Here is a 19,709-nt window from a genome sequence, read left to right as displayed (position 1 = left end):
GAAAGAAGCTGAGACATCCATTTCTGTGTTGACTCCTAGATAATTTTCCATAACGCTATTTTACATGTTTTTACTTGGGAACAGATGTTGGTATGTCTGTTCCCAAGTTCCATGCCTTAACAAACTGAAATCCATACTCATCTTTTCTAGCAGTAAAGTGGATTCCCTTAATCAAATATTTCAGTATCAAGGTTCGCTTGCATAGTTTGATTTAAAGGACAGATAAATACATATAAGTAACCCCTATACCGATAAATAAAACTGAATGAAGATAGAAGTAGGAAAAGGGAACACTATCTATTAAACTTGGAAAAATAAAAGAGAAATGGAAAAGATGGGAAAAAACTCATACAAGCCTTTTTTATTAAAAAAAAAAGTTTTTATTTTATGATCAAACAAGTATACAATATAAGCAATCATTCAAACTATCATCAAAAAAAAAAGAAAAAATTTTTTTAATCCATAATCCATCTCTAAACTCAATCTTCAACCCCTCCTCACCACCCCCCACCCCCCACCCCTGACTTCCCAGAACAAAAACAGGGCATAGATTTCACCAAACATTCGCTAAAATAAACTAGCTAACTGGAAGATTTAATAGCTCCCAAGACCCCTTAACTCCTCTTTTACAATTTCATCAACCTCCCTTTTTATAAACTCAAAGTAGCAAATAATCCAATAACTCTAAAAGTTTCAAAACCATTAACAAATATTAAGCAAATATTAAGCATTCAAACCTTAAAAATTCTCTTAATATATCAATAAGGTACAATTCATTTACAAAAACATTTTCCCCCTCCTACTTTTCTCAAAATTCAGATATTTTGAAATCTTATAACAAAAAATAAGCCTTAAATATTCAATAGTTACATTTTCCCCCTTCGTTGTTCCTCCCTCCAACTTTTAAAATTTTAAAACATAAACATCAACGTTTTAATTAACCATTAATACATAAACTAGAAAACCAAAAAAGATTAATCTTACATTCTTACTCTCAAATATTTTAAAAATCTTAAAACAAAAAATAAACCTTAATTAATCATAATCTGTACGTTTACCCCCTCAGTCTTTTTTCCTCCCTCCAACTTTTAACTCCTAAAACATAATCATTTTTAGCCATTATCATTATTTAAGTTTCTACATTTTTTTTAAAAAAAACATAATTTTAATTAACCATTAATGCATCATATTTAAAAATCAATATTTAAATTTATACTTTTCCCCCCTCAGTAATTATAACACCTAAAACATAATCATTTTTAACCATGAATAGAACAACTGCAAAACCAAAAAGAAAGGTTAATCTTCCATTCTTGCTTTCTTTTTATATTTTTCCAGTCTTTCTGCATCCCTCCTACTTCTATTTTGAGGAGGTTTTTAATTTTAATTTGAGGTTGATGTAACTGCAAAGATTGTCCCCTTTTTGAGAAAATTTCCTCTGATTTAGAGCCCCCATATCGCCTCTTCTTGCTTATATAAATCAGTTCATTCCTTCGTCTGTAAAACCAAAGATTGTCAAGAGTTTGTGAAAAAAAGTTCAGTTGTTTCTTTTCTATTAAATGTATAAATACCACTGGCAAATCTCCTTCATCTTCTGAAACTTCGGAAGTCTGGTCATTTACTACTTTCTTCCAAACCAAGTCGTAATTTTGAAAGATTCTATCAATTTTTTCAAAAAGAGCAGAGAATAAGCTTGAAAATTCTTGAGAAGATTCTTCCACCTTCTCTGCTTCAATCAAAATGTCTCCTGGATTGTCATCATGCTCCATACTTGCTTTTGTCTCCTCAATCATTTCTGTTGTTATCCCTTTAAGAATTGCTATTTGATTACTTATAGCTGCAGTATGATTATTCATGGCTTCTTTTATAAATTCTGTAAATTCTGCATCAAAATCCTTGTAGTTCTGTAAATTAGACAACTGTTTCATTTCTGACACCTCCAAATAGCTTCCAGCACTTTCAAAATCTCCTTTCTTGGAAGCCATTTTATTTTAAAAATATTTTCTTTCTTCCCACAACCATAAAGTCATAAAGTCACAGCCATCCTTTTGAGCAACTTTCAGCAATTTCTTTATAAATCACCAAACGAGATAATCTTTTCCCAAACAGCTCTTTAAAATCTAATCCAGCAATTTAAAGCCAGTCTCTGAGCACGAGTCTATTAGCAGACACTTTCCTTTCTAGCTTTCACTTTTAAAATCGCAACAAAAAAACGCCATCTTTACTTCCAGCTCAGAAAATCCAATTAGAAACATTGTATCCCCGGTGTTAAGCATTATACTTGCAAAAAGCTTGTCCTCCTGCTTCCGTTCCGCCTGCTTTTTTGAAATCATTTAATCTTCTGTTTGACAGCAGAAATTGGACGCGACGCCTAGCTCTGTAAAAAACAGAGTCCCCCCGGATCCGGAGCTTCAGTGGGCTGAACAGGGAGCTCTCGCCCTCCTAACCCCTGGAATTAATCCAGGGGTTTTCGGGGAGCTCTACCCTCACCCACCTGCTCTCCTCCCCTTCTTTTCCCGAAGGGGAGATTTCCAAGCCGTTTGACAGCTAATTAGTGCTGTCAGAACGGCTCAACGGGATCGCGGGGGCGGCAGTCTAAAAAGACCGTCCATGGCGCCGCGGAGCCAACCTGGAAGTCCTAAACTCATACAAGCCTTTGTTGTAGGGCTGTTTGTTGTGACAAACAACAAAAGGACTATGAGAAATACTATGTTTCTGCAAAATGCATACAACCGTTAGTAAATGCCAGCACACATCTAACAAAGACATCTTACTAATTATTGGAAGCATAAGGAGAAGATGAGCAGATCCTCCTTCCCAAACAAAGAGGAAGAAGGAAATTTCAGTAAGTCCTCCAACCGTCTACCAAAGAACACCCAAGGAACAAAAATAAAGGTGAAATGGAAGACAGGTTGCTCCATTGAGAGTGTAAGCTACTAACCTTGTCTCAAGGCCAAGAATAAATGTCATCCTCTATTTGCTCCAGTGGTGAAATCTGAACTGGTTTACTACCAGTTCGCTGGCCACGCATGCGTGCCACACACCAAATGTGAGCTGCATGTGCGCAGGCGCAGTGTGCACCAAAAGGAGGCTTGGGAAGGTAAGTAGAACAGTATGGGGGGTGATCAGCTGTGGTGCGTGATTGTGGGAACCTTTTAAAAAACTTTTTAAAAGCATTTTTTACTACCGGCTTGGGCGAATAGGTAGTAAAAAATGCTTTAAAAAGTAAAAAAAAAAAAAAATCCCAACGATCAGCTGAGCAATGCGTGCTCATCGGAACTTTAAAAAAAAAACTTTTTAAAGCATTTTTAACTACCAGTTCCAGAGAACCGGTAGTAAAAAAATGCTTAAAAAGTAAAAAGAAAAAAAGTTCCAACGATTGCTTGTCGCTCAGCTGATCATTGGAACTTTTTTAAAAATATTTTTTACTACCGGTTCAGGTGAACCGGTCCAAACCGGTAGCATTTCACCCCTGATCTGCTCCCAATATTCCAGGAAGGCCACATCCATCCATCCTTTTCTGCTGTGCATCAAAAGTAGCGTTCTGTTTCTGGCCCAACAGGTACATCTATTTCTCCTGCTGGTCTTCATTCCGTTGTAGGCAAATGCCTCTAATTCAGTTGGCTACTGTGCTCAGTAACAAGCACAACCCCCTGCCCCACCAGTTATAGTCTCTGCCCTCTGGAACCAATTTGTCCTGTTTTCCCTGCCCTCTTCTGGTGAATTTCTGGTATCTTCTCCTTTATTTCACTGTTGGACAAATAACACATACTCCTTTTGTTTTTATAAGTTCATAGGTAGAATGATGAAAGATTACAATTTCTTCTTTTTTAACAAGCTGACCAATAGAATGATGAAAGGTTGAGATTATTTTCTTTTCTATCTTTCCTTTTTCTCCCTTTCCTTTTTTTAAACTAATTTTTTTGATGGAACAGGGTGTTGCGGAAAGTCAGTATCTTTAGCCCCAATTAGTTGAAGAATGTGATCTGGGGATGACTTAGAGGCTTCCTATGTGGATTTTGCCTGGTCTGGGGAAAGCAGGCAAGAATCAGGGCAATTGGTTCCTTGAAGAGTGATGGAATAGGCAACAGTATCATGGTGGTGATGGGCAAAGCAAGATGTGATAGGGAGAGAGGCAGACAAACCACTTGCATAGAAATCAGTTTTGACATTGGTGTTCCAGTTCCTATGATCTGTGTGACAGAATATCTACAGACTTTGTAAACCCAAAGGGGGAGGAACTCACAATTCCCAGCTGATCACAAGTGGCTGCAAAAATGACTGTTTCTGCTGCCTGGTCACAAAAATCAACTGTCTGAAGTACATGTGGGCAATCTCTAGATCTCTTTCTTCCAGAGAGAATTTTGAGAGTCTGGATCTCACATCTACCTGTGTTTTTGATTGAAATGCTCCTGCAATCTGCACAGAGGGGGGAAAATATGAGCACTAGTTTTATTCTCCTCACTAGAAGTCCATTGTGTTCTGAGCCATAAATAAACTTTATAGGTTATTTTTATACTCTCTCTTTAAGACTGAAAAACTTTCTAGCCTACACATCACTAACTGAGTTTCCTTTCAATCCATTTAAAAGAAATGAAAACTAGTTCTTTTCAGCTTTGAAAAGAAGCTTCAACTTTTTGCAATATACAGCGAAGAAGTGACTTAGATTTTAGACTTGTTTCTAAACAGTTTAAATAGTAAGACTGTGAAAATGATTTAAAGAAGGATTTTGAAACTAATTAGAAAGATTCTCATGTAGGAAAAATGTGCTTTGTTATGTCAATGCAAAACAAGACTTGGAAGACCAATTACTAATGCATATGATCGCTACTTTAAAGGAATCTTTTGATCTGGGTATGTGAAGTGCTTGAGTTTTGTAACTCTTTACTGGAATGAAAAGTTGTTATTGAAGATGAATAAACTCCTTTGAACACAACCAAAATAGACTTTGAAGTGGACCCAAAAATTACAAATTACAAGAAAGAAATGGAAATTTAGATTTACAAGTAAAATTGGCTAACTATATTGGTTTTTTTTTTTTTTTGCTAGTTTCCTTTGTTTAATATAATTCTTAATACAATTATTGGGGAAAAATAGAAACATAGTGGAGAGAGAAGAGAGTAATAGAAGAGATTCTTGAGAGCAGGTGAGGAGGGAAGCTTGAAAATAGATAGCCACAATATCATCAGCCTATAGAAACAAGTTACATTAAGTGCCAAGTGCAACCACACCCTAATATTAGAGACTGTCTAATGGATAAAGTTCAAGAATCAAATTGAAGATTACAGACAATGTGGGTGTCTTTGTTAGGTGCCATAATGTAACTTGATAGGTTGTTAAGAGACAAATTCACTTATAATAACTCTAATACTGAGGTACTAAATTGAAATGCTATGAACAAAAGATAGTAGAAACCTGTATCTTCTTGGAATGCACTTTATACATTTCATATTAACTATACCAAAGGATTTTTCAACATTCAACAAAATTAGAACAGCTAATTTCAGTTTGTCTGCCGTGATATCCATAGTATCAATTACAAGAAGGATATGGTCAAATGCTTTTGTATTTTTTTATAAATCCAGTTTGAGATGAATGAATTACAGATAGTATTATTTTTATAGTCTCCTGATTAGAGCTGCATTTAATATTTTAATATTCACATTAAGCAAAAATATTGGTTCTATTGTTTCTCATCTTCTCTTTCTCAAACTTTAATATTGCTGCAATATAGGCCTCATAAAATAATACAAAAATAATTAAATGATTGATTATAGAGCTCCAATATTGGTGCTAATGTCTGTAAACATTATTTCAAAAAATGGGTCAAGAAGAATATTCTTCCTCTTGTTTTCATGTGCCTATATATATTTATTACCACAAAATGGAAAGACATAGATCAATACTGATGCCAAACATGGGATCAACATCTTACATTTTAGAAGTCACGGATCAAGCCTTCTTCTATTTGTTAAATCCTATATTGACACACATCTTCACTGACTGTCAGACAAGTTGACTTCTAAATGCCAGGCTGTTGATTTAACGGTTGCTTCTTCACAAACTGAACAGCAAACTGTTCAAACTAGTTTAAATTGAAGTCACATAACAATATTTATTTTCAACCTAACCTTCCACCCCGCCTTCCCACCCCCAAACCCCAACAAGGTTGGGTTTATAAATGTTTAAATATACAAGTGAAAATGTTATTTGTTTGATTATAAAAAATAATAAAAACTTTTTTAAAAAAAAAAACAATATTTATTTTCAGTCAAAAGTATGTCATTTATGATTAATCGCCCTGATAAATCCTAAACATCTGTGCGTAAACCTTCTAGTTGATGGGAAGAGAGTAATACAATGTTCTCTTGCAAGGTATTCTCTAAATTAGTGATCTTGCTTTACAGAATGGAATTAGAATAACTACTTCATATGAATCTACTTAGAAAAATGTGTTTCAAATACATGGTGCAAATACATAGTCTATTTGTACATAGACATAGTAAAAAATGAATATAAAAATATAACTGATTTGATTCTTAACAAAAAATTAATAGAATCAGTGAATATTACAAGAGTGATGAAGTGATGATGGAACTGACTGTTTTGGGGGGGAAAGTGTCAGGAGTACATGTTGGAGAAAAAAGGAAATTGGAGAAAAATGAAAGTAGAAAAAAGTTAAAGTATGAATGTAAGAAAAGTACAAGACTTGAATGAAACAGTATAGAATATAGATTAATCTCTGAAGAGAATGATTGGAAAATAGGCAAAAGAAAAGAAGTGCATGTTTCTTGGAGCAGAGCAAAAAGAAGTATATTTCATAGAACCACTCAATATCTGGAATGGTGCAAGTAGTAAATATGAAAAAGAATGTTAAAAGGAATGATAAAGGGAAAGGATGCAGATGGGAGGGAGGAAGAATGCTGCAAAACTGAGGATGAAAGACAGATATTGCATTATGAGTATAGAGAGAAAAGGATAGTTCAATGAATAATATAGTTAAAGAAAGCAAGGAATGGTTAAGATTAAAAGAGGCAAAGAAAACATAGAGCAATGGAAACAAAAGATTGTTTTGGAAGTGAGTAGTCTAAGCAAGAATGCTATAACAGACTAAATGAATTTAGAATAAAAATTAGGGAATAATTTGGGATATTGAAGTAGTATTCTAGAGATTTATGCACAAATTGTGATGATGATTTGTTGATAAATGGAATTGGAAAATGAAAGTTGCAAAAGTGTTCCAAGAAAAAGAAAGTCATAAAATGAAAGAAATGCGTAGCAAGTAGTTCAACACTGAGGACCTGAGATGTCCCCTTGGTTAATTGATTTGTTTACAGATAAATGCGTAAGAATCTAATGATCCTAGATGTCAAGTTAAGGATGTAAATGCATATGAACTTTTGTTTACAGATTATGTCATGTTGATTGAGAACCCAAATGCAAATGTTGGGCAGACTGCATGATGCAATAAAAAAATGCACCTGGAATTTATTGTACAGAAATAAGAGATAAGGTCAAGAATATATGGTTGCTGAATGAATGAATGTGGACTCAGTACAGAAGTCAACTGTTAGTATGAAACAGGTACCTTAAAGTGATTTTGTTATATATATAGAAAGAATAAATGGGTTGATTGAGAGCTAAGATTGACTGGCAAAACCATAGTTGAATGTGGTTGATGAAGGAAAACAAATCAAAGCACAAAAGCAATGAATGAACCAGAATATGATGGAAACAAATATAATTTGCATGTCTTGAAAAGTATGTTTTGTTTTTCTTTTTTTTAAAAAAATCATACCTTTATTTTATTTTTTTTCTAATTTTTATTCCTCTCCTGCACTCTGGTTTATTTTATCCTACAAAGAAGTAGTATGATACCATCGACCATGGTATCATGCTGCAGCGGTTGAGGGGGTTAGGAATAGGGGGCACCGTTCTGCGGTGGTTCTCCTCCTTCCTCTCCGACTGCTCACAGTTCGTGTTGACAGGGGGCAGAGGTCGACTTCAAGGCTCCTTGCATGGGGAGTGCCGCAGGGGTCGGTCCTCTCGCCCCTTCTGTTCAACATTTATGTGAAGCCGCTGGGTGAGATCATCCATGGTTTTGGGGTGAGAGTCCATCTGTACGCTGATGATACTCAGTTGTACATCTCCACCCCAGACCACCCCAACGATGCCCTTGATGTGATGTCTCGCTGCCTGGAGGCCGTGCGGGTCTGGATGGGGAGAAATAGGCTCAGACTCAACCCCTCCAAGACCGAGTGGCTGTGGTTTCCGGCACTGCGATATAGTCAGCTGGTGCCATCGCCAGCTGGTGTCTTTAGAAGAACATATGATGGCCGTGGCCAGGGGGGCTTTTTATCAGGTTTACCTGATCCGCCAGTTGCAGCCCTTTCTGGACCGCGACGCCTTGCACACAGTCACTCACACCCTTGTCACCTCCCAACTGGACTACTCCAATGCTCTCTATATGGGGCTCCCCTTGAAAAGCACCCGGAGGCTCCAACTGGTCCAGAATGTGGCTGCACGGGTGGTTATGGGCGCAACTCATTGGGCCCACATGACACACCTCCTGCACGAGCTGCACTGGCTCCCAGTGGTCTGCCAGGTGCGATTCAAGGTGTTGGTTACCACCTTTAAAGCGCTCCATGGCATTGGACCTGGATACCTTCAAGACCGTCTTCTGCCACCAGTAGCCTCCCAGAGGCCAGTTCGCTCCCACAGAGAGGGTCTCCTCAGGGTGCCATCAGCCAAATTATGTTGGCTGGTGACACCCAGGGGGAGGGCCTTCTCTGTGGGAGCCCCTGCCCTTTGGAATGAACTGCCCCCAGAAATTCGTAAAATCTCTGATCTCCGTGTATTTCGCTGTGCCCTCAAAACCTTGTTGTTCCGCCAGGCTGGGCTATCAATGTAAAGATTTTAATTGGTTTTAAATGGAATTTTAACTTTGAGGTTTTATAAATTGGGCCTATCATTTAATAATTTTAATTATTTTTAAATTTTGTCTGTCTTTGTGTTTTTAATTAGGCTGTACACCGCCCTGAGTCCTTCGGGAGAAGGGTGATATAGAAATAAAATAAATAAACAAATAAATAAATAATAAATAATGATGAATCTGTATGCAAATGCTAACAATGAATAATAATTCCATTAAGGAGAAAGTATTTTTTTAGTCTCACTTAGATCTGCATAGGCAGGTTGCCCCAGCACAGATACAGGCCACTGTTTCTTATGATCAGGAGTAAACAGAGAGGAAAACAGAACTCTCAGGCTTACACACATGCTGCTCATTCCCACCATAAATTTCAGTTAAATTAGGGAAGGCACAAATCTTAACAAGCATACTACATGGTTGCATAGAAGACAAAGAAAGAGACAAACAAACAAACAAAACAAAACAAAAAACCCCCCAATGTTCCTATTTATATATTTCCCTTTTCTTTAAGTACCTTTATTTAGCCAAATTGTCTTCCTCAGCAAAGCTAATTTCTTACATATCTCTCATGCTCTTCATTCAGGCTAGAACAGGCCTCTGCCTTTCATCCCAAGCGTTGAGCAAATCTCCTAAGGGACTCTTAATTGTCTCTTCCCATGTTCCGTCTCAGATGTGGGGCTCACTTTGGCTCAGTCAGGTACAAAAGGAAAAAAAAAAACTTCCGCCTCGCAGTTTTACGAACTAAAAAGAGTCCAGGGGAGACTCTGGTTCTCTATCAGAGTATGGGCCCCTCCCCTCAAGGGAAGTCAAGCCACAGTTTTCAGGCCCCTTCCGTGGGCACCTGGGAGGACCTGCCGCTTTTTTCCTCGAGCAGTGAGTTCTGGCACCTCCTTTCCTGCCATGTGGATTTGAGAAGACCTGCCGCCCACTACGCAGTGAATACTGGCACTTTCTGAACTAGGCTTTGATTTTGGGCTTTCACAGGACAAAAAAACAACAACAAAAATTTTCTTCCCACCCTTCAGTCACAGCCCACTCGGCTTTCCCTCTTAAATACGGAAGGTCCCACACTCTGATGCCCCCCCCTATTTTCCCTGTTCTGTCGGTCACAGCTCAGAGGAGCTAGCAACAGGCAGGGGTGCGGCTAGAGGCCAAACAGGGAAGTGAGATCCAACTGCTGTTCAAGGGTGAAGCCACTCACACAAACACACAGGCATACACGCATTTCCCACGCTTTTCCATGCTTTAAAATTAAATTTTAGAGGTACTCACCTTCTTTCCAAGCAGCCTTTGAGCTCAAAACTCAAAACCCCTTTAAAACCTAGTTCCAAATGGCCAAGGTCCAGGAAAAATCCGCCCACAGACTCAATGGGTGCCGGTAAGGGAAGCTTACCTGGGCCCAGTTAGGTTGGCTTGGAGTCCCATCTTTGGATGCCAAATTGTTGGAAGAAATATCCTTTTGGGTTCAGTTCCAAGTGGGGAAAAAGACACTGGATTCATGGAAGTTGCTTGGAAAGAGGGTTTATTGATGAACAGGATCATATGGCTTGATTTCCTGAGCAGAAAGAGCCTTGATAGTACAGTGGTCTACACACCCTGTTATTAACACAGCTGCCTGCAATTTACTGCTGGTTCGAATCTCTCCAAGGCTCAAGGTTGACTCAGCCTTCCATCCTTTCTAAGGTAGGTTAAATGAGGACCCAGTTTGTGGGGGCAATAAGCTGACTTTGTATAAATATACAAAAGTATGAAGGCTATTGCTTAATGCACTGTAAGCCGCCCTGAGTCTCCGGAGAAGGGCGGCATATAAATCAAATTAAAAAAAAAAAAGAAAAAAGAGCCAAGATGCTGAAAGTGCCTTGGTTTTATGCCCTCTGTTGGGCATTGAATTTGAGCTTGTATTCTGAATTAGTTGTCAGACTCCCATGGGGCCATGCAGGGCCAACTCTGTAGTCAGTCCTGAGTCCCAAGCTTGGTTGAGCCTTGCTGGTTGATGATGTAATGAAGGGGCTTTGGGCAATTCCTATTATGGTTCTGCTAGAAGGAGGTAGATCTTTGTTATGTAGAATAGACTGGCTCAGGCCTTAATGGCCCATTGACAAAGGTGGGGGGCAGGGAGCTGCAGGGAGCTGCTTTGTCTTTAAAACATGTTTCTTCTTTTCTCATCCAGGGAAATATAATATTCTTAATATAATATAATATTTTTAATATTTCCTAAAATATTTCATTTTCCTAGGAAAGGGGTAGGTGCTAACTTCCTACAGTTCAATTTACACAGATGTTCATTTCCTATATTTTTTAGTAGATTTATATTTATAACAATATTCAGATCAAAACATAATCCTGGTGTTGGAAGAAATATCCTTCTGGGTTCTGCTCCAAGTGGGGAAACAGACACTGGAAACATGGAGACTGCTTGGAAAGATGGTTTAATGGTGGACAGGATCACATGGCTTGAGTTCCTGAACAGAAAAGGGGCAGATACAGTAAATCCTCGGGTTTTTATGCTCTCTCTGGCTCTGCATTTCTTGGGGTCCCGAAAGAGTATCCTGATTGGTTGTCAAACTCCCAGGGAGTGGGGGTCTTAGCTACCCTTGCTGGCTGATGTAATCTTCCCAGGTGCCATGTGGTGAGTTTCTGTTGCTAGATGGGTAGAGGGCTAATCCTATCTTTGTTGGATCTTTGGCAATTCCTACTATGGCTCTGCCTGAAGGAGGTAGATCTTTGTTATGTAGAATAGACTGGCCCAGGCCTTAATGGCCCATTGACAAAGGGTGGGGGCAGGAAGATGGGAGCTGCTTTAAAATATGCTTCTCCATTTCTCATCCAGGGAAACATAATATTCTGCCTTATTGATATTTCCCAAAATATTTCATTCTCCTAGGAAAGGGGTGTGTGCTAACCTCCTACACTGGGATGGTTGTCCTTTAATCTTATTCATTTTATTACACTCTTTTGTGCACTGATTGCACATAGTGGATTGTTAGTCTGTTTTGCAGCATCTGTATGTTGCAATTTCCAGGAGACAGAATTCTTGTTTTTCTTCTAACTGAATCTCTCCCTTTAAAAATGGTGTTGGTGTGCACGTGTACATATATTCTAAAGCTTTCATTTTCCAGAGAATAACATTGGTCCAGTTTTTAACTGACCACTTTTTGTGAGTGTATTAAATCTGTAGCTAAGTTCACTGTCAGCTTTAGGCAAACTACTGAGCTGTTATTAATCTGCTTCCATGGTAACTGCTGCCTACAAGCCTGAGGACAAAAATTTGTTTTTCTGCTAAACTGCACAAGAGGTTCTAGTGATACTTTAGACAAAATGGCCATTGAAAGGCAATTGCATTGATGTGTATCAGTCATGCATATTTTACAGTCGAAGAATTTTGGTATCTTGGGATAGTGTTGCACATGATCACTGTACTTTCACATTCTATTTTTAATATTTTCCATTGCAGTTTTTTTTAACAGGTTATTTGCTCCATTTGTATTTGCACTTTACACATAAGCTTTTATCTCCTCAAAGACTACATAATTCAAATGGAACAATTCTTTTCTTGGTAACTGCTAACATCTGGACAATTTTTTCTTCTTTGTATGCCAGCCACAATTTTATTTATTATTTTTTATTTAATTAAGGAAATTATACTAATAAAATTATTTCATAAAACAAAGAGATTAGAAATTAGCATTTTGAAGATTTAATCACAAATCTTTTGAGACACATCAAAATGAACCCAGCAAAGCCAAAAAACTTGAACAAAATAAAAAGAATGACTTTCTTATGGCTTCTGTTTTTTAGATGAAAATAATAGTATGAAAAAATAAAATTATACAAAGATGTGCTACTGCCTTGCCTAAAGTTGGAAGTTGTGCAGTGCATTCAATTAGAACAATTAATCAGTGGAGCAACTTGTCTCCAGAGGTTGTGAGTGCTCCAACACTGGCTGTTTTTAAGATGAGATTGGATCATCATTTGTCTGAAATTCAGAGGTGGGCTGCTGGTGGTTCGCACCGGTTCGGGCGTACCAGTTGTTAAGATTCTGCGCAGTTCAGAATCCCACCATTGGTTGATCCCACCCACCACCACTCTATCTTGCCTACCTCTAGCGGGTGGCTAGAGTTGCGCCCATGCCCAGCTACTCTCTGGATCCTTCGCTCGCTTGCCCAGATCACATGGCCCAGCTGATCTCTGCGCCTTACCTGCTCTGCTCACCATAGCTGCCTGTGAACATAAGGCACTCGGTGGAAGGGCCACCTCAGGGTGGACATGGAGAGGCTCGGCCACCTTTCGGGCCTGGCTCTCACCAGCCTTCCACCTGCATGCTGCCCGCTTGCCCTTCACCTCAGGTTGGGGGATGCACCAGTCCCTGGCTCTGGCCTTCCCCGGGGCCTCTGCCCGCATGCCGCCCACTTGTCCTTCGCCCAGGGTTGGGGAACGCATCAGTCCCTGGCTCTGGCCTTCCCCAGGGCCTCCACCTGCATGCTGGTCACTCGCCTTTCACCTTGGGTCGGGGACCGCACCAGTCGCCAGTCTTTGCTGGCATGAGAATCCTGCAGCTGCCACCTCTTTGCCGTTGTGAGAAACCTGCAGTTGCCGGGCTTTGCTGGCATGAGACTTCTCCAGCCGCCACCTCTTTGCTGGTGCGAGAATCCTGAAGCTGCCACCTCTTTGCCTGCATGAGAAAATACTCCAGCTGCCAGTCTTTGCCAACACAAGAAGCACGAAGCTGCCGGTGTTTGCTGGCATGAGAAGCCTGCAGCCGCTGGTCTGCAGGTGCGAGAAGCCTCCAGCCGCTGCTCCATCTCGGCTCTGGCTGGCAAAAAGCAGCGGCTGCAGGCTTCTCATGCTGAAAAAAACTGGTGGTTGTAGGCTTTTCGCACTGAAAAAGAGCGGTGGCTGCAGGCCAGTGTCTTGGAGTGGGGTCATGTGCCCAGCTGCATCAACAAAGACCGGAAGTAGCTGCCTGCCATTTCCTGCTGCAAAAATGTTTTAAAAAATCCTGACTGTCGGGCAGTGAGACCCAGCAAGAGATGAGGTGTCAGAGAATCACTGTTGCTGTTGCTGCACAAAGTTAAGTCTAAGGCTCTGGCCACTGCCACTTCGGCCCACCTGCCCCACCCCACTTTGCCATGAGTGACATTGAGTTGGCCATGCCCACTCAGTCACATGCCTAGCTGCACCCACCCGGTTTTTAGGATGAATCAGTTGTTAAATTAGTTGGAGCCTACCACTGCTAAAATTGTATAGGGTTTCCTGCTTGACAGAGAGTTGGACTACAAGATCTCCAAGGTCCCTTCCAACTCTGTCATTTGTTATTTCTTGTGGGGTGAGTAACATCTATAGCAGCTGTTTTTGCAGAACTGAAATCCTTCTTTATTTATTTATTTATCTATCTATTTATTTATTTATTTATTTATTTATTTATTTATTTATTAAATTTTTATACCGCCCCCTCTCCCGAAGGACTCAGGGCGGTGAACAGCCAAAATTAAAAACACACAATACAAATATTAAAATACATTAAAACGAAATTAAATTATCTTTGGCTACTCCAATTTAAAACCCCTTGCCCATAAAATTCCCCAATTAAAAGATTTTTTAACCCAGCCCAGCTTGCTGAAATAAAAAAGTCTTCAGTGCCCGGCAGAAGGTCCGGAGGTCCGGGATCAGTCGTATCCCTGGGGGTAGCTCATTCCAGAGGGTGGGTGCCCCCACAGAGAAGGCTCTTCCCCAGGGGGTCGCCAGCCGACATTGCCTGACAGACAGCACCCCGAGGAGGCCCTCTCTGTGGGAGCGTGTTGGCTGGTGGGAGATTATCGGAGGCAGAAGGTGGTCTCGTAAGTAACCTTAAAGTAAGTAACTTTAGATTTGATTTGGCTGAAAGATGCTAATTTTTCTTATCTGAATTCTATGTCATCACTCAAAAGAAGTTTTCTGACAAGAATTAATAGTTTTATTTCATAGCACTTACTCAGTGTGCTTTTCATTGTATATCCTGGGAATATATAAAACCATATAACCCTCTTCATCAAGAATGTGAAAGTTCTCAAAGCTATGATATGAGGATAACGTTTGATTTGGAAAAATCAAAAGTGAGAGAGCAATACATACATTTGTAGGACCGATTATCCTGGGACATCTGGATTATCCTGCCTTCATTTGTGAGATTTATGTAGGTTTTTCTGCGCTCTTAGGGCAAGAGGGGCAATCCCGCCTTGGTTTCTACTGGATCTCCATGAAGTTTTTGTTCTGACTATCACAATCCATTTAGAGCATGGCAGCAGTTCTCATTAAAAAGCCACTTTTTCAAACAATTGGGGAGCAGCAGGACTTCATGGAGTGTGTACTGAGTTTCAGTGATAGAAGTCTAAGAGCACCTAGAAATCCATAAACAGATTACTGGCAAGCCCCATTTCATTGTAGCAGGAGAGAGTGAGATTCTTTGCTTTGTAAGGACTGAACACAACACAGCATAGCAAATATGTACACACTGCTTTATTGCAGTACACACCTTCCCCAGTAATAGACTATTGCTCTTCTAGGATTTTGCCATGTCTTTAAAAATCAGCCTTTAATACTTCAAACAAAGTCTCAAAGTCTATAAAGAAGCACATATTTGCCTTTTCCCCAAAGTTCTTGTTCTATGTCTATCCTCCTTCTCCTCCTTCTCCTTCTCCTGCTTCACCACCACCTCCTTCTCCTCCTTCCTAATTTATATAACTGTCTATCCCATCAAATTACTTTGGGTGGCAAACAATAATCAGATAAAACTGTGATAGTTTGGGATTGGGTGTTGGTGTGGATATTCCTGTTCTAGTTGCAACTAAGTTCCTGGCAAAGCTCCAAGCTCTAGGCAGGACTCCCAGTAGGATATACTATGTATGAAGAAAATAGAGATGGGACGTGTTTCTGCCTGACTGCAGCTGCTTTTTCAGTGTGGATAGCAACCCCAACTTGCTCCCTCCCAGAGAGTGATGGTTCCTTTTATTGTGACTTGCCCCAAGTAGCATTCTTTATTCTCAGTCAATAAATTCTTGTGAGCATTTACTCTAGTTTAAGTCTGATTATTAGCTGTTTTGGCTTGCTGCAGTACTTAGATTTTGTTTGCTTTCTATATTTAATGAGACATATTTATTTAGTATAATGGATAGCACTTTTCTTTGCTGTCCTAGTTCACCCTTCTTTCTGTACTTGACATAGAATAAAATAATTTCATTATCACAATGAAACTATTTGACTTCAGTACCTATGTTTATCTACGCATTCAGATCCTATGATTAGTTTCTTTCACTATGGAAGGAGTTAACAATCTTTGCAAACTCCTCTCCTGTTACATTTCAGTTTGTCTGACATGTAGGAAAGGGTTTGCCCCCATGGAAAGAAATATTATTGCTACAAATTCATCAAATTACGTTTCAATACAATTAAGTTATATATATCCTCTTTAAAGAGAACTATATAAAAGTATAGTATAGTTAAAAAACCATTTGAGCTGTGTTGTTGAAATTTGAGAAATCTGATCCTATCATAAAGCTGGTTTTTTTTTTATCCAATTTCATTTTAAAAAAATAGTTAATTGTTCCAGTCATATTAGACAATGAAATAAATAAATTCTGGTCTTTCAAACACTTTGTCCAAATTCAGACATCAGATTGAATTAATTAATCTGTTCAGGTTAAAGCAAACTGACCATTTTTGAAGTTTCTAAATATTGTCTTTTATGTACACAGTAGTGGCTCACCTAAATCAGTGTAAAATATGTATCATTCAGATTTACATTGGGGATAACTTGGTTCCTATTCTTGGCTCATTAAATTGCAGAAATATCCTAATGGATCATATGGTGCATTGAATATGTTTACATTTTATTGTGTTACTTAAGAAATATATTTCTTTCTTTACTTTTTTTTGGTAGTATTGATTATTTAAGCTTTTTCATCAGTAACTGTTGTTGAGTTAAATCTAATTATGATCTTTATCTTAAAGAAAAGTCCAGACCCCAGATTTCCTTTCCTGCTTTGTTGTGATGCTCCATTGGTTTATGGAAGCTCATCTAATGCCCAGAATTAGGTTTTTTGGGAAAAACATGAAAAACTTTAGCAAGTTGTTTATGTGGCAAGAATCAATCCCACAAGCAGGTGAATTGACATTATTGTACTTTAAGGTGATAAGTGTATAAGGAAGTTAGTTGGTTAAATTAAGTGCAACTCTTTAGCACTCGTGGTTTTTATCAAATGAAAATCTAAATAATTGTTCTCAAATGTTTCCCTCCTCCCCTTTTTTTATTGTCTAGGTTGTTTTGAATGTTGCATTAAGTGCCTGGGAGGAGTTCCATATGCTTCACTTGTGGCAACAATACTCTGCTTCTCTGGAGTAGCATTGTTTTGTGGCTGTGGTCATGTGGCCCTTGCAGGAACTATATCCATCCTTGAACAGAATTTTTCCACAAACGTGACTGACCATGCTTTGTTATCTGAAGTGTAAGTGTGAATCTATTTTTTTTCTTTATACAACAAAGGCAGTGAAATTATTAACCAGTGAAATTGCCAAAGTAATGATAACAAATGTAAGCCATGTTATACATGTTTTCAGAGAGATCAACATTTGAGTAGAGATGTCTATGGATATTCTCAGTCATTCAGGTTATAGTTGTCCCAAAGGTGTTTTTTCAAGAGGCAACTGGACTTTCTTGTTTTTCTTTGAAGATGTTTCACTTTTCATCCAAGAAGTTTCTTCAGAGTTGAAGAAGAAGCTCTGAAGAAACTTCTTGGATGAAAAGTGAAACGTCTTCAAAGAAAAACAAGACAGTCCAGTTGCCTCTTGAAAAAGCACCTTTGGGACTTGAGTAGAGAATATATCAAAAGGAAAATATATTAATTTCTGGAGAACTTTTCAAAATACTGTATGGTTATTAATGACATTCAGTGGGGCTGAAAGTGTAATGAAGAAAAATTGGCTAATAGAATTCAATACTTTCAGTACTTTCGCTTCAAATGTTTTGTTTAATTCAACAAGGAAAAGAAAATTAAAAGTAGCAATCGATCTCAGAAAGAGGGCATAGTTATCCAACTCCATAACAACTGCTGGAGAGAAAAAAGGAGCTGTTGCCAGGAGATTAGACCCACTTAAAATATACTGGAGAAAAACATGAGAACGAAACACTGCAAATTTAAAGATAAAATAATAAATATAATGAGTAACTTGAAGGTTTCATGAAATTTCTTTCATCTTGCAACAAAATTATATGGAAGGTATATAATAAACTATGAACTATGAAGCTAAAGAAAATATATTTAAAGCGTTAGCTTCCATTTTCATTGGGATACAGAGCTCAGTTTGTTTATAATTCTGGTCACTGCAGTTGAACTAAACAAATACCCAATGTATTATATCAAATATAGAAGATAAATAAAATTAGTCTTTTTTTTTTTTTGAGGGATATCTTTTTTTTTATTGGAAAAGTTTTTCAAATACAAATTTTTCCCCCTTTTTTTCCCCCCTCCTCCCTAACCCCCCTCCCCCTCCCCTCCCCCTGTGGCTTCTTCATAATAAAACCCAAATTCATAACAGATTATATAATACTTTACCATCCCCTTACTCCATCCCCATATGCTGACCCTTTCTTTCTAATAATATTATCATATCCCCCTTATACTATACATTTCAAAATGACATTCTACTATAACATTATATAATAACTCCTAATTTAGCATAATAATATTATTATATCTCCCAGTTTAGCGATTTCTGCTCATAATCTACCCTTTTTCTACCCCCCCATACATATATCTCTTAAATCAAATCTTTTATGTATATTAATATAACATTTCAAAGCAACCTTCCGCTATAAAACTATATAATAAATCCTAATTTAACATTTATTCAATTCATAGTCTCCATTTCCTTCACTCCCATCGTTATATCTCTTAACTCAAATCTTTTACATATATTCATATCTAAACATAATATCCCTTTTCTTAAACTAAACAATCAATAAACTAACCTGTCTCCACCCACTTTCCTACAAGACTACCATACTTAATAATTCGTAATATCTTTATTCTTCTGCCCACACCACTAAAAAATATTCCCTTATGTAAATAAAATCCTCTTAAAAAAGACTTTAAGCTTGTAATCCATATGATATCTTCTGTAATGTCTTTCAGCTGGATTGTAAACTCCATCACCCATGTTAGGGTAACATCACATCCTAATTCCAACAGTATGTTCAGTATCTTCAATTACCATCTGCCCCCATCAATAGCAAGTATCTTCATAAAAAAAAAAAAAAAAAAAAACACCCGAGTGACTTTATATTTGTATTCCATATAGTGTCTGTAGAGGTGTCTTTTATCCAAATTATTAATTCCAACCACCGTAATAGGGTAACAGCCAGATCATCTGCGTGCCCCAATTCCATAACTCTCTCGCCTTGTAGCTCAGCATAAACGTAGTATATTTATCAAAGAGTCCAAAAAAAAAAAAGATAGTTCCAATCATTTCAATTTAAGGCCCTTTTCACATCCCAAAAGTACAGCACTGCAGAAATCTGTCACTCTCCTCAGGATAATATAAACCAATACTTCGCCTCAACTATCTTTTCATGTATTCAATCATCTCTTAAATAACTGGCATTACACTGTTGTTTGGTTTAAAAGTTTTTGTTTTTGTGTGACCTGCTTCTTCTTTTCTTGACTTTTTGTGGGTTAGATCTCCATCCTGATTTCCTTTCTATAAATTGTATATCAACTGTTTGGTTTTCATGCTGATCTATAAC

The 19,709-nt window shown here is 38.2% G+C and overlaps 1 protein-coding gene across 1 annotated transcript in view; it reads left to right on the top strand.

Moving 5' to 3' along the window:
• GPM6B (glycoprotein M6B) overlaps positions 1-19,709 on the top strand; it is a 163,220-nt gene that overhangs the window by 129,946 nt on the left and 13,565 nt on the right. Inside the window, exon 2 of the mRNA XM_070943007.1 lies at positions 17,226-17,412. Coding sequence (XP_070799108.1) covers positions 17,226-17,412 — 187 coding nt within the window. The remainder of the gene's footprint in view (positions 1-17,225; positions 17,413-19,709) is intronic.

Source organism: Pituophis catenifer, unplaced genomic scaffold (genome assembly GCF_029215685.1).
Source record: "Pituophis catenifer annectens isolate HBS135680 unplaced genomic scaffold, rPitCat1.0.hap2 SCAF_4, whole genome shotgun sequence".
Lineage (NCBI taxonomy): Eukaryota > Metazoa > Chordata > Lepidosauria > Squamata > Colubridae > Pituophis > Pituophis catenifer.
Note: the sequence above shows the minus strand (reverse complement) of the source record. Positions and strands in the feature narration are given on the sequence as shown.